The sequence below is a fragment of the Nestor notabilis genome, unplaced genomic scaffold, assembly GCF_000696875.1.
Source record: "Nestor notabilis isolate BGI_N333 unplaced genomic scaffold, ASM69687v1 scaffold29496, whole genome shotgun sequence".
Lineage (NCBI taxonomy): Eukaryota > Metazoa > Chordata > Aves > Psittaciformes > Psittacidae > Nestor > Nestor notabilis.
The window spans coordinates 35,039-48,651 of NW_009933809.1; the positions used below are offsets into that span (position 1 = coordinate 35,039).

General features: G+C 38.8%; 1 protein-coding gene across 1 annotated transcript in view; it reads left to right on the top strand.

Moving 5' to 3' along the window:
- The window catches only part of PRTG (protogenin), a gene marked incomplete at both ends in the record, with an annotated part of 71,820 nt that overhangs the window by 34,980 nt on the left and 23,227 nt on the right, over positions 1-13,613 (top strand). Inside the window, 3 exons of the mRNA XM_010017049.1 lie at positions 3,121-3,285; positions 4,296-4,601; positions 4,903-5,091. Of these exons, the coding sequence (XP_010015351.1) occupies positions 3,121-3,285; positions 4,296-4,601; positions 4,903-5,091 (660 nt within the window). The remainder of the gene's footprint in view (positions 1-3,120; positions 3,286-4,295; positions 4,602-4,902; positions 5,092-13,613) is intronic.

A 13,613-nucleotide genomic window follows, 5' to 3' on the forward strand; every position in this document is an offset into this window, starting at 1 on the left:
CCTGGAGGGTTAGAGTGGACTTCTCACCAGAGATAGTTCTTTTATCTAGATTCCTGATTTCTTCTGACTTTACTGTCTTTCATCTATTTTGGAGTGGAATAATTGATACTTTATTAACTTTCTTCTCTTAAAACGTATATTGGCTGAATGGTAAAATCTGCTCTCCTTTCACCCCGTGGTCTCCTATAATGAGAAAAGTATGCTAAACTCTAAAATATGCTGAAATAGCCAGGAAAGGTTTCTCTTAGTCTCTGAAATGATACACAAAAGAGAATGGATAGTTGGAATAAAAATGAGTAACTTAACATTTTTAAATCCCTTAGTATTATTTAATTGTTTTAAGTTAAGGTAATCTTTAAGATGGTAGAAAACAGGCATTTTACATAAGCAGAAGTGATTGCCAAATGACTCAGATTTTTTAGGTGCATGGGTAAAACTAAGTTGTGATGCAGCTCTGTTTTCTAGGAGTGATTTCTTTTTCCACTTCTATTCAGTAAGTGGTTTACTCAAGGACAGGACTGCAGATGCTCAATTCTGTGTCGAATACCAGTCTGTTATCTGCTAAGCAGAGGACGGGAAGAACAGCTTAATTACTCTAATACTGATGCAGGAATAGCTGCCTTTGCTTTTGCAAGTGGGGTATTTCAGGACACAAGAGAATTTTGTCTGAAGGAAAGAGTTTTAAAAGATAATGAGGACAAGAGTTGTGGGAAATTACCCCCCATGCTTTCAGGCACTGAGGTATTGTGCTCACAACTCCCTCTTAAAGCTGGTATGAATAAAGTCACACTAGATAAGCTATCTGAGTAATTGTATGTCTGGTGCCAGAGTAGAGAGCAAAGACCCGGTAACTTCAAAGAAAACTAGGAAACTATCCTTAGGGAAGTGTGTATCTGTGCAGGAAATACTCTTGCACAGTAGTGAAAGGAGGTATCTTCTGCAGTGTGTTTTCTGCAAAATGAGTTTGTGATCCCTGCTTTATTTGCTTGTTTATCCAAAGGTTGTATCTTGTGAAATGAGACTGTAGCTTGTCCTGGTTTAAAAACCAAAACAAACTCCAAACAAAAGCAACCAAGCAACCAAAACCCTCTGGTTTATGGCAACTTGCTTCCTCCGCCATTTCTCTAATGTAAATTTAGAAGCAGCTATATTTAAAGAAATGCAAATTAAATCTTAAGTAAAATCTTCGGATGACTCACATCATACCAGGCCATATTGACTGTTGACATTGTTAACACCTTATTTACTCTGTATGAATTCTCTATAATTATGTGTTAGTGTAAATAGTTTGTATGAATGAAGGAATTGATTTTGTTATTCCTTTCAGCACGTCTGTGCCCACTCTGCCCTCACACCCTCTTGCAGACCCTAATGAAAATTAAAAATTCTCAGATGTATCTGATTTAACTGGAGTGTATCGTACTTGCTTAAAGCTTATGTGTAACTTTTTATACATATTCATATATTGGTCTCTTCTTTTAGTTGGCAACCACATTTGTCAGTGTGAGTAAAGAACATTTTATTGCAAAAGAAAAACCATGCTTGCTAGGTGTCCTAAGTAGTACTGCTGCTTGTGATTCCATAAGCTTTAAACAGAAAGGAAAACTGGATAATACACTGTTCTTATGCAGTTTTGTAGATTATTTTTTTCTGTAGACTTCACAATGTGGTAGGTACTTTGAATACAAAAGATCACTCATTTAATTTCACAACTTGAGTATTCTGATGTTTCACTGTAAAAACAGGTTCAGGTCCTCTTTCCTATTAAAAAACCCAAAACGTTAGTGTTTTAATAAGTTAGTTGTAGGAACCAACAGGTGTGGGTTTTGTGGTTTTGGTTTTTTGTTTCTTTAAGCAGAATATTTTACATTCAAATCGGGGTCAGAGTAGCAAGAAGAATAAGGGTCTGATGAGCGTGCATGTTGGAGTGTGTTAATTCCTTGTTAGTGATTTAGAAAAGGCACAAAGGGAACACTGATTGTGGTGGAAGGCAAGCCTTGTTCTCTATTATGGCTGTTTCATTAGGGCCTCTGCATGAGGCCTAGCAATCCATTCAATGAGAGAACAAGTCCTTTTAATTTGAGCTCAAGGATCTTGTTTAGCAGGTCAGAAATCGTGCCTTGCAATTCCTAATTAACAAGCCATTAACTAGTCTGTTGTGAGATGCTCGTAATCTTGTCTAATTAAAATGCTATCAAGTTAATTCATAGATGTGGGAAAACTTAATGGTGGAATTTGCCTTTCGTTTTGTTTATAAATTCAGTTGTGAAGAGGAGGAGCTGGCTCTTACAGAGTTTTGATTCAGTTGACATGCCCTTGGTGTGAATTGTTCGTTAACACAGCAGCTTTCACCACACTTACTCCACTTTATAGTCTTCCTCTGTAGGAATAAAGCCCAACAAATACAAGGACTGCTGCATGCATTGCTATGCATATTTTAATGTGAATTGCTGACAATTATTTTTCTTTCTTTTTTTTTTTTTAATTTTTTTTTTTATTTTTAACTATTCACTAAGGAGCCAAATGTTTGTGAAGCTCATTCTGGTCTGTTCTTATTGGCCTTTCTCCAAATTAAGGAAAAAAAGGTGTCAATCAAATGTAATAGAATTCGCAGGGCTAAAATGAGATCCTTTTGCTGAATAAATTCTTTCTGTTTGTTTCTTTTTTTGGGGGGTGTTTGTTTTGTTTTTGATGGAGTAGAGCCCTCACATTCCTCACAGTCTGCTATAGAAGGGCTCTGTAAATAGGTTTTGAAAAAAACCTCCCTGACTCTAAACAAATAGTTTTAGAAGCTTGGTGTGAATGATAAGGCTATTAGGGCTTGTCTGTTGTGTTACTGTACATTGGGCACAATTTGTTGTGACTAATTCTAAATAGGGTTTAGAATTGCATTCATCATCCTTTATTCAGGAAAATGCTGAAACACCACAATCTACACGGCAGCAAGACACAGTTACTCGTGTGCATAAAAGAGCTTTTACTTAGTGGGGTTGAAAACACAGAGGTAGGCTGGGGAAGAACATGAAATAACTTTGTAAGATCTTAAAGTTAAGATCCTGTGATGTTTGGGGATTGACAGGAATTTTTGTTTGTCTAACTCTTGGGGGTTTTTTATGCCAGGTTTAAATAACGAAGAGTACCAAGTGGTCATTGGAAATGATACAACCCATTACATTATTGATGACTTGGAACCAGCCAGCAATTACACCTTCTATATTGTAGCTTATATGCCTCTGGGAGCCAGTCAGATGTCAGATCATGTGACTCAGCACACCCTTGAAGATGGTAAGAAAAATACCACTGATTTAGGTGAATGTTTTTATTTGCACTGTGTAGAACTGTGCAGCCCAGTGCTAGCAGACCTTGAGGATCCCAAATTTCCATTGACTTCAGTGAGGCTTCAGGATATGCTCAGGAAGACTGAGCCAGCTGATGAAAGGAATGAGAGTGAAGTAACATTCTGACAGGGCAACATTGTGTATTACATGGTGTCTTTATCTGCTTTGAAAAACATTTCATTAACTTATGTAGGTAGCTGTTCTAGATCTTTTAAGAACTCCCTCAGTGTTGAGAATTTGATGATACCCTGAGATTTAGTCTCTATGACATTGTGTTGGGCATCTGAAATGTGCATCAAACTGCATGTCTACTGCATCTTTTGCAAATTTTGCAGGAAAATTTGGAATAAAAAATTTGCTATACCATGTGCTTGTCAGTAGGATCACAGTTTCATAAAAGACCCTACTTTTGTGCAGTGATTTAACAAATCTGAACATCATGACAAGAACTAACTGTTTAGTATAGTTCATTAGAACTGATTGATAAATTCTGACAGGGTTAAACTTTGGCAGTGTGGAACGCTGCCAGTTCCAGTTGTCTGCCTGTCTCTTGTCCAGGAGTTACTACCGTCATTACACAGATGGTACAAGAAAACATGCAATGAGTCTTCAACAGTACAGGTTGTTGTCTAGACTCAGTTTAAGCTGCTGCATCTAAACTTGACGGTCAGGTTGTCAGAACAGTAAGCTGCTGATTACCTTTGATTACTACTGACAGTAGAAAGAGAAGAAAACATCGAAGGCCTTACAGAAAGGAGGTTGCCAAGGCTATGCTGCATGCAGAAGGTGAGAAGTATGAGCAGTGTCAGGTTATTCTTAAAATAAACAAGAGTGTACAAAACTTCTTGGATTATTTACTCTTAAAATAATGGCATCTCATCATAGACTAAGGTTTCAGATGAAAATTTTCCATTTCTCTTTTCCCTGGGCTCAAAAGCTTTGTCTTTTCCTTTTTAGTTCCCTTGAGAGCTCCTGAAATTAGTTTGACAAGCAGGAGTCCTACAGATATTCTCATCTCCTGGCTGCCAATTCCTGCAAAATACAGGAGAGGTCAGGTGGTCCTGTACCGTCTGTCTTTCCGTCTCAGCACAGAGACCAAAGTTCAAGTCTTGGAGCTTCCAGGGACTTCAGATGAGTATCTCCTCGAAGGCCTGAGGCCTGACAGTGTGTACTTGGTTCGTATCACTGCTGCAACAAGGATTGGCTGGGGAGAGGCATCTTTGTGGACTTCCCACCGGACTCCCAAAGCTACAAGTGTGAAAGGTAATTCTTAATGTTACCAACTTCAATTTTTTTCACCAGGTAGTACAAGGACTAACTGTCTTTTAGTTTATTTATTTATTATTACATTAAAAAATGTTTCAATTCTAATTTATCCTGAATTACATTGTTAGATTAGCTTTATAGGGAGTTGGACATCATAATAAAGAACTAATTATGAGTACACAGATGAGCTAGAATCGAAGTCTTGAGTTTACTTTGGGCTGACGGGCACCCAGATTTTTGTGTGAAAATTAGTTGTTTCTAGAATCTAAGAATGTTACATGTATTTCTCTAAAACCAGCACCAAAGTCTCCTGAGCTGCGTTTGGAGCCGATGAACTGTACAACTATTACAGTACAGTGGCAGCAGGACTCTGAGGACACAGCAGCTATTCAAGGGTACAAGCTGTATTACAAGGAAGAAGGCCAACAGGAGAATGGACCAATTCTGCTAGATGCCAGTGATCTTGAGTATACTGTCAGTGGTTTAGGTGAGTATGTAGAATATTTCTTGCATATTCTGGAAGACAGTGAAGACAAAGACATCTTTGAGATCTTAAATCATTAAATCTGTCAGGCAACAACTTTTAGGTTTGGCCAGCTATTCTCCCAGCAATAAGCTTTGCAAGCTTGAATTACACAGCTGACAGAATAATCCTCTCCCAAAATATGTGTCACGCAACACTTAGATAACCAGATCTTGTAAACCTTGTGTAAGTAGGAAGAAGGACACCCAGTTACTTATCACAAGATACAGAATTTAGAGTTAGTAACTATTGTAATAAATGACGTCTTTTACTTTTTAGTTTAATATGCATTTTTTTCAGCTTTTGTGTATTTATGCCTGATCCAGTAACTATGAAATATTAATGCCAGCTACCAAAGTGTTTTTCTCTGGTATTTCTAGCCTATTTGTCTGTTATTTGTAGCCTTTGTCATAGCTATACTACACAACAAGCAGTGCTTGCTCACCATAGTAGCAAATAACCCTTGTGCATGTTATTATCTTGTTAATACTTTTAAGGAGTACTGGTAAATATTTGCAGGACTGAGCACAAAGGTTAGGGCACAAAACTTGCTGAGTCCCACTGGAGTCTTTCCACTGGTCACCTTGACTCTGTTTTTTCCTATAGATCTTGCTATGGGAGGAAACAGACTCAACACATAGTACAGATGTGTTGGTATCATCCGTAGGTAGTAGGTGCTTCTGTAAACACATATAACTGAGAATTTCTTTCATAAAAAGATGTGATCTATAATGTAATCAGCAAAAGTAAAATAGGACTCGACACTTCATGTTTGAAGTGTGTTGAGATAGTTTACTTAGGGGTAGTGTGGAGACTTAATCTTGACTAAACTATCAGAATTGACCCGCAGTCTTACCTAGGTCAAATGGCCTCTTGACCACTCTCAGATATTTTCATCTGCTGCATAGAGTTGAGATACTGTTTTAGAGGAGATTTGGGGAGAGCATTCTGGTGTGTTAACTGGACAACTGACCATCTGTGACCATTTCTAGCCAGAGCATCTGGCTGACTGTTTAACAGAGCTGTGAGACAAAAGAGCAGGGGGTTGAAAAGATGTGGTGTCTCAGTGTCCTGGAACATAAATGTAGTTTTTTTGGCTGCTCGTTATGCAGTTGCAAAGCAGTAATTTCAGACACATGCAAAGCTATGAACTGTGTGGTCTACATCATATGGATTTTCTCAGTACACTGATCTTCCTTGGATTGAAATCTTATTTTACAGAATTATGTTAAATCTAAATAATTTTGACCAAGTTATTTTATTTATGCATTTCATATTTAAAATATTAGTTATTAGGAAGTAATCCTACCTGGAAGAATTTGAGATAAAACAAGTCAAGTCACAGCTCTAGGTTTTGTGACTGTGAATCTTCATGAAGTGGACAGAGGCTTTGAGGACTAATGTTCTGTCATCTATTTGCCTCTCCTGAGGACACTAAACTACTGATTTATTGGCAGCCTCTTTAAAATAAATGTCTTCATTATGAGCTACAGGAATAAGTAAAATACTGCAAGTGTGAGACATGAAGGGGAAAGGGGTGTTTTAAGATTTTTGGTTTTATGTGTGTTGTATAACATGGTCAAACGAAAAAGTTAATCCTAATTTGGAAGAATATGCTAATAGTATTACGTGCTTCCCAGTGGTAAAGGTGGAGTAGTTTCTCATGCATTATCTGTTGCCACTGAAGTTATGTGGCTTCTGAACACTCCTTTTTCATGTCTTAGTTTGCCTTGACCTAAGGCTGCTCTACCATTTCCTGTTCCATGTTGCACAGGAATAAACAGTTGCACAGTTAATAAACTGCAGATAGACTTCTAGTGATGTTTGAAGCATGTCAATACATCTCCCCATGGAACTTTCTGTAGATGTTGGTACAACTGCCAGTTGTCCAAAATCTGTGCGCTTAAAAAGGACAGTTCACTTACTCTGTGGCAATTGAAGTGCATCACAGAATCAGAATTCATAATATTCTCTAATCAAACAGAACATTAACACTGATGATATAAGCACTGTTGATTGCGTTGATTGTTGATAGCATTGATATAACTACTGTAAAAGATTTGAGATGTCTACAGGATTCTTGATGGAGGCACAGGTGTGAGAAGTAAAGCAGAATCAGCAGTGCTAGTGTAAAGCAGGTTACAGTGATTAAACATGAAATACAGCAATGTGAATATTATACTGAATGTTTTGGTCTCTTGTTGGTTCCTACGTTGCTTTTTGAGAGCTGACCTCTCTTACTCCAGTGTAGGTCTACCCAGTTACTTCTGTATATTTTTAAACTGGATATTTAGCATGATAGTCACCATATAAATAGAATTAAATGATCTGATCAGAATCGGAGCTACCATTCTCAAAATAAATATCCACAGTTTCACACAGACATTTGTTTGTGTTAAAGGTCTTGGCATTTATTTTTCAAAAGCAGGCCGTTTCCTAGTCCAGTGTAAAATTCCACTGTTACTTGAATTTGCCACCGGAGCAGACCCTTGGGTGCATACCATGCATTTTTGCCTCTATTTTTAATTCCTCCTTTGCTTCCTCCTGCTCTAGAAAGTTTTCCCTGACACAAAGTCTTTCATTGTGTCACCTGATGACTCTGCTGGTACAGGTTCTGTTTCTGTAACGGTTCAAAATACGTGTGTTCAGAAGTTGAAGTGAGTTTTGTTGGTAAGAGTTTGTTTGGAAACCTTCTTGCTGTGTAGCAGGAGAGGGATTGGCAAAGCTTGGAAGTTAAAACAAAAGAAGTGTCCAGAGAAGCTCATCTCCCTCTTCAAATGTCTTCAAATTATTTTTTTCAAAGACTATTTTAAGTATGTGCATATGCCTCTTTGCCTCAATGCTGTTGGTACTCACTAGTGTGCTAGGGGGACTGTTGGCCTGTCACAGCTCACTGTGTTTGCAGCTGTATGACCAGTAGAAAGGTAGAGCCTGTACAAGAAGGGCAGTGACTCAGAAGAACCCTTTTTAACCTTACCTGGTTTACTGGAGTTAGGAACTCTTTATAACTAGGTTGAATGCTGATAGGCATCTCATCCTGGAACCTACATATAGTTAGTAAACTGAAGAAAGCATGATCAATTATTATGCTGTAATGCAACAGTGCTGTTCTTCAAGCTGCCTGGAAGTCTCCCTCTCTGAGCTTTTTGTTATTCTTCAGTTCTTACCATGCTAGAAATTAATTAGGGTGCCACTGGTGATGGAGGAATGCAACACGTTCTTCTGCCATTAATGCCTTCTACTCTTGGAGGGAGGAAAGGAAGCAAGAATTCACTCTGCTAATTCATTCTTCCATAGTTGCTCTCTGAGACCTGTCCCACCATGAGTGATGGTTGCTACAGTGAAGGTTTCAGGAAGTTGCGCTTTGGTGACAAGGCTTACTTAGAGTCTTACACGAAACCCTGAGGCGAGCAGGTTGTGGCAGAGATGTGCACCTTAGGTGCTCTTTTGATTCTGTTGCATGCAAGATGATGCCGCAGTAAATAACCGTGTTCAGGCAGACACCTTAGGGCATGGATAAACTGGTCTGTTAGCTTTGGTGAAAACACCTTGAGCGTGGGAGCCCACACAGCTTGGCCTTTTCTTCATGAAGGCTCTTCCCAGGACAGCCTGCGGAGAGGAGTGTCCTGCACTGGGAGCTGCGGGAGTGCTGCTGGCTCCCCAGAGCCTGGGGCACTTGCAGGCTGCAGGGCACTGCGTAGGAGCTGCCAAGTGGTTTGACGGCCACAAAATGGAGTGCATCTGCTTTAAAAACATACGAAAAATAGTTTGTGATTCCTGAGGCTTGCTGAGACTGCAGCTCACTCTGGGAAAGCTGCTTCTGTGCTGACTGGGGTCATCTAACCTGTGTAACATGAGGGGCACCACAGGCCCTTGCTGCTACTTCTGGTACTCCAGTTTCACATTACCTGGTAGCATTTTCCCCTGCCTCAATCTAGTTCTTTCAGAAAAATATTTAGATTGCCAGACTGATTTGTGGGATTTACTCCAAAAATTTGGTCTTAATCAGAAGAACTTCTCTGCCTGAAAGCTCTCTGATGTGCTACCTCTTTCCAGTAACTCTTTGCAGAGAGGAGAAATAAGGGAAAGTGCATTTGCCTGCCCTCCTTGACTTGGGCAGAATTTCCAAGTCAAGAATTTGGCAAAGTGTAAATGGCTTAAAGACACGTTTTGTGACCCTCCATGGTGCTCTCCTCTGAAAAGGGGGCTTGTGCTGAAGAATTAGCCAACACTTAGCATTCCCCCAGAGACCTGGCCTTCAGTTGTTTAATTTCCTCTGGATCTATTTATATCGTGTTACAACCATGATTATAACTAAGCTTTAGTCCAGGGCAGCAGAGATGACAGGGTCAATCTACAGTCTATAGAAATTGAATAAAGGTGTGTGAGAAGAGTCAGTGCAGAGAATTTCTCCTATTAAAGTGCCTGATGCATGTCACCTAAGAGTCTCTTGTCGTAATTCTGTAGAAGTGACTGTGAAGTTTTGTAGAACAGGTGATGTGATGGTCAGATATGACATAGTGGTTTCGTTTGCACCACGCTGCAGGTGGATGTGCTAGAAAAATGTCCATTTAAAAACATAATGACATCTTTGACTGCTTTGACATCTTTCTCATTATGAACTGCAAATACTGTGATACGGAGAAAGAATATTGTAAGAGCATTATGTGTGTTAATGGAGTGTTTTCTGATAGGTAGGGCTATAATTTTCAGTATTATCCCAGGTTTTATTAGAGCCAAAATAATCTTACCTACTTGTATCTGAAAATTCTGGGATAGTCAAAATTGTGGATATGGGAATTGGTAGTGGTTTTTGGTTGTAAGTTGGAAACTTAGCTTGGGATTCCCATACAAACTCAAGGAGCCAGGCATTCCTACAGTTTCATGAAATGATGTGAAAGAAACACAGGTCGTCTTTCTCAAGACTATTCTTTTCATTTCTGTTTATTTCATAGTTATCTGTTCTCAAATGGCATTTAATTGAAGTATCAACTAGTATTACAGATACACTATTTCTGCTTAGATATTTTATATCTGACATTCACAGTTAAATATTGATTTGAACAACTATGCATCTGTCTAAGAAAAGGATCAGAAATTACTTTATTTTTTAATGAAGATCAACTGAAAGCTCAGTGTTCTTGCTAGGAACACCAGATGATAGCACTGTGTGCTGTATGTGCTGTATATGCTGTAGCCATTATATTTACATTGTTACATAGTGAAAAGTGTCTAATAGCTCAGTAGGTGACCAGGACAAATATTATCATTTATATCCACTGTTTACAGCTGGGTCACTCTAGTGTTTACTCACGCTGATTACATCCTTAAACTAAACCTCTTATCTGTCAGTTCTCCTGATTGCGTGTAACAGGCTTGCTACTACTACTTATTAGCTAAAACATAAGGGATTTGCTGAGAGAATGGAGGAGGAATTGAAAAATACATATTGCCATATTGTACAGTAATAAACCCAAAAGCCCTAGAAGTAGACTAGGCACGTTTAAAAGCAACCTCTTCCTCAGCTAACTGTGACCCCTTTCTCTTTTGCTGACATGGCTGTTTATGTATCTTTGTACTTAACAGACCCGAGCTCTTGCCTAGTCCTAGTATGATAGTGCGCTTCTAGTACATGTCAATAAACAAGAGACACACATTCCTTGCTTTCTAGTCATGAAAGGCAGACCTGTCACCACTCTAAATGAGCCTGTCTGCCAACTGCAGATGTGGCATATCTGCATATCATTTTTTTCCCTTGGTTTCTTTCTTTCAGGGTTTAAAAGGGGAGATGGAGGAACCCTAGTAGATTAAAAGAGAGAAGGGAGGGGTATTTATTACCTTGTTTTGGGTTTGTTTTTTTTTACCATCAAAACCCCAGCTTTAACAAGCTGGTACCTCTTTTATGTAAGAAACCGTGTTGCGTTGTAAAGGCTCTAAGTGTAAATAGAGATCAAACTGGGTTTTGTTCTGTTGTTGTAATTTACAAAATGCCACACCATGTTTTGTTTCAAATGTATGTCAGTGCTAGTAACTTTTCTAGATGTATTTGTAGCAGAGAGCTTCTTTTAGGTTCAGATTTACTGTTCTTGCTTGTGCAAGAGCTTGGTTGTGTGGCACAGGCAAGGGAAGAATCAAACCTCTGCCTTGTGCACTGTTTCTGATTAGGTACTTGTTGGGTCCATGTGCAGCTTAACATGCACCAGGACAAGCCAGTGGGGAATATCAGGAGGTTGCACAGTGCGAATAGGCTGGCATGAGGTGACCAGACAAACTGATTGACAGACTCACCCACTTGGTTCATTTCTCCCTTATGGAAGAAAAATACTACATTGCTCTGTTCAGCTGAAAAATTGATTTGCTCAGATTGTAAATTGAATTCTTACCGAGCGAAACTGAAGCTTGTGTTCAACTCTGCAGCCCTTTGTTGGAACACATTGGCATGGCATCCATTGCAACAACTGTGTCTTTGGCTCAGTTTTATTTAAGCACTCTTACACACGACTGAGTGTGAATCCTAGATAAGTATCAGCTTGTTCTGAGCAGATTTGCTGAGGAGAGGCCAGTTAACTATCAGCTGTTAATGCCACATACTTATTATGCAGTTCAAGTGCTACATCTCTAAAAATGCAGTGCCTTCCTGTGTAGTTCTGCCATTATTTCTCTTGCACTGTGTAGTGTTGCAGTTTTGTGTCATAATTAAACTTTTGTTCTAAAAAACCCCAAAGGATTACTTTGGCAGGTGTTCTTTCTGACAGCATTTAAGTTTGCCTCTGTTAAGGAAATTGGACTTACCAAATATATATATTTTTTTAAATCACATCACGGTTACTTCTGGCCGTGTTTTAGTTTTTGAAAGGAAATGGTTTTTTTATACAGTTCATTTGTAATGGAGAGCTTTAATTAATGTTAAATGTATTTGTCAGCTTTAAATTTCACCATCAAGCCTCTCAGTAGGTTACTGATTTAGCCAGTAATCAACTTCTGTAGGCACTAGAATACTGAAATCTGTAACATCTGCATTAGCAGCATAACTGGTTTTCATGTTTATTAAAATGTTATATATGACAGGCACAGAGGAATCTAGGCTTTCTTTGAATTAACTGCAGAGTCATGAAGTGGCTCTAAAACTCATGGAAAATTACTAATTTGCTTACATGCTAAGCACTTAATCTTGGTCCAGAAAGATGTATTCTTGCTCTCGTAGACAGTCAGGATCTTTCAGGAACAGGTAGATTGTGTGTTGAAAGGATTGCCTAATATATTTTTATGTAACCTTCTTGATGAGCAAGCTCTCTGAACTGTTTCAGTTTGAGCCCATTTATCTGAGAAAATAGTCCTGAGATCCTCATTCAAACATGCCTTGATTTATGCAGTAATTCATTTTAATTTCCCAAGCTAGTGGGTCTTTAAAGGGGATAGACATGGTGAGGGAGGAGATACCCAAGAGCAGAGTAAAGATTGAATGTACTGTACCTCAACTGACAAAATAGAGTGCTAAGACCAGTTAAGCCTGACTCTAAAGAGATAGGGGGAGCTGTCAGGATGAGGGAAGTTTCATTATTTCATGGGACAATGCCTTGTTGCTATTTTAAAGGTAAAATGTAAAGATACAGGCTTTACTGAGGCAACAGGAGAGATTATGTTCCGTGGGCCCACTCCAGTAGCACAGGGGGTTGTTGCCTAGTTTTGAGAGACTTTCTGTCTCCTTATCAGCGGTCCCCACAACTGAGCTGGATGCAGTTGTTTCCTCTTGGGACATAAGACTAATTGTGTCGTAACTTGAAGAACTGGAATCAAGGGTGCTGCAAAGCCTTGGAAATAGGAGGGGGAGACTTTTTGCACTCTGGCAGTCAAGCAAAATGTGTCGTCTTGAAAGTATTTAAAGGTAAAATTTTCAGTGGTGGGAAAATGATAAGAATCTTTCAGGAAATGCTCTCTGCTGCTCTGTGTTCTTGGGGTAGGAATTCCACCAGTTAAAGCTAAAGCTGTGTGGGAATTCAGTTGGGAAATTGTGTCATGTTGATTGAGTAACAGTTAGGATGTATGCAAAGAGTGTTTCATTGTTTGTTTGCTGGAGCTGAAGGTTAGAATTCGCTTCATGAAAAGGACATATTGATCGTTCCTTACATTGAAAAAGTTGTAAATTATTTTAAATAAAACCCCTCAAAGTTGCTTTTGAAATGTTTCTAAGTATTACAATGAATATGTAATAGTATGCACTTTAGTAGCTGTAATACAAATGTGACCAATAGATAAAGAGTAATTTATTGGAAGTGGAAATTAGGAGTGTACCCCTGTTTAAAAGGAAAAAAGAGCAAGCAGTTAGCAGTGGCAGGAATGACCAGATCATTACTCAGTTTTCTTAAATAAAAGAAAATAAACTGAACAAAAAACCCCACTCCCCCCAAAAAAAACAACCCAAGAAAAACCCACCAAAAAAAAAAGCCCATTCCAAAGCGAAACCCCCAACAGCTATCTACATTCCT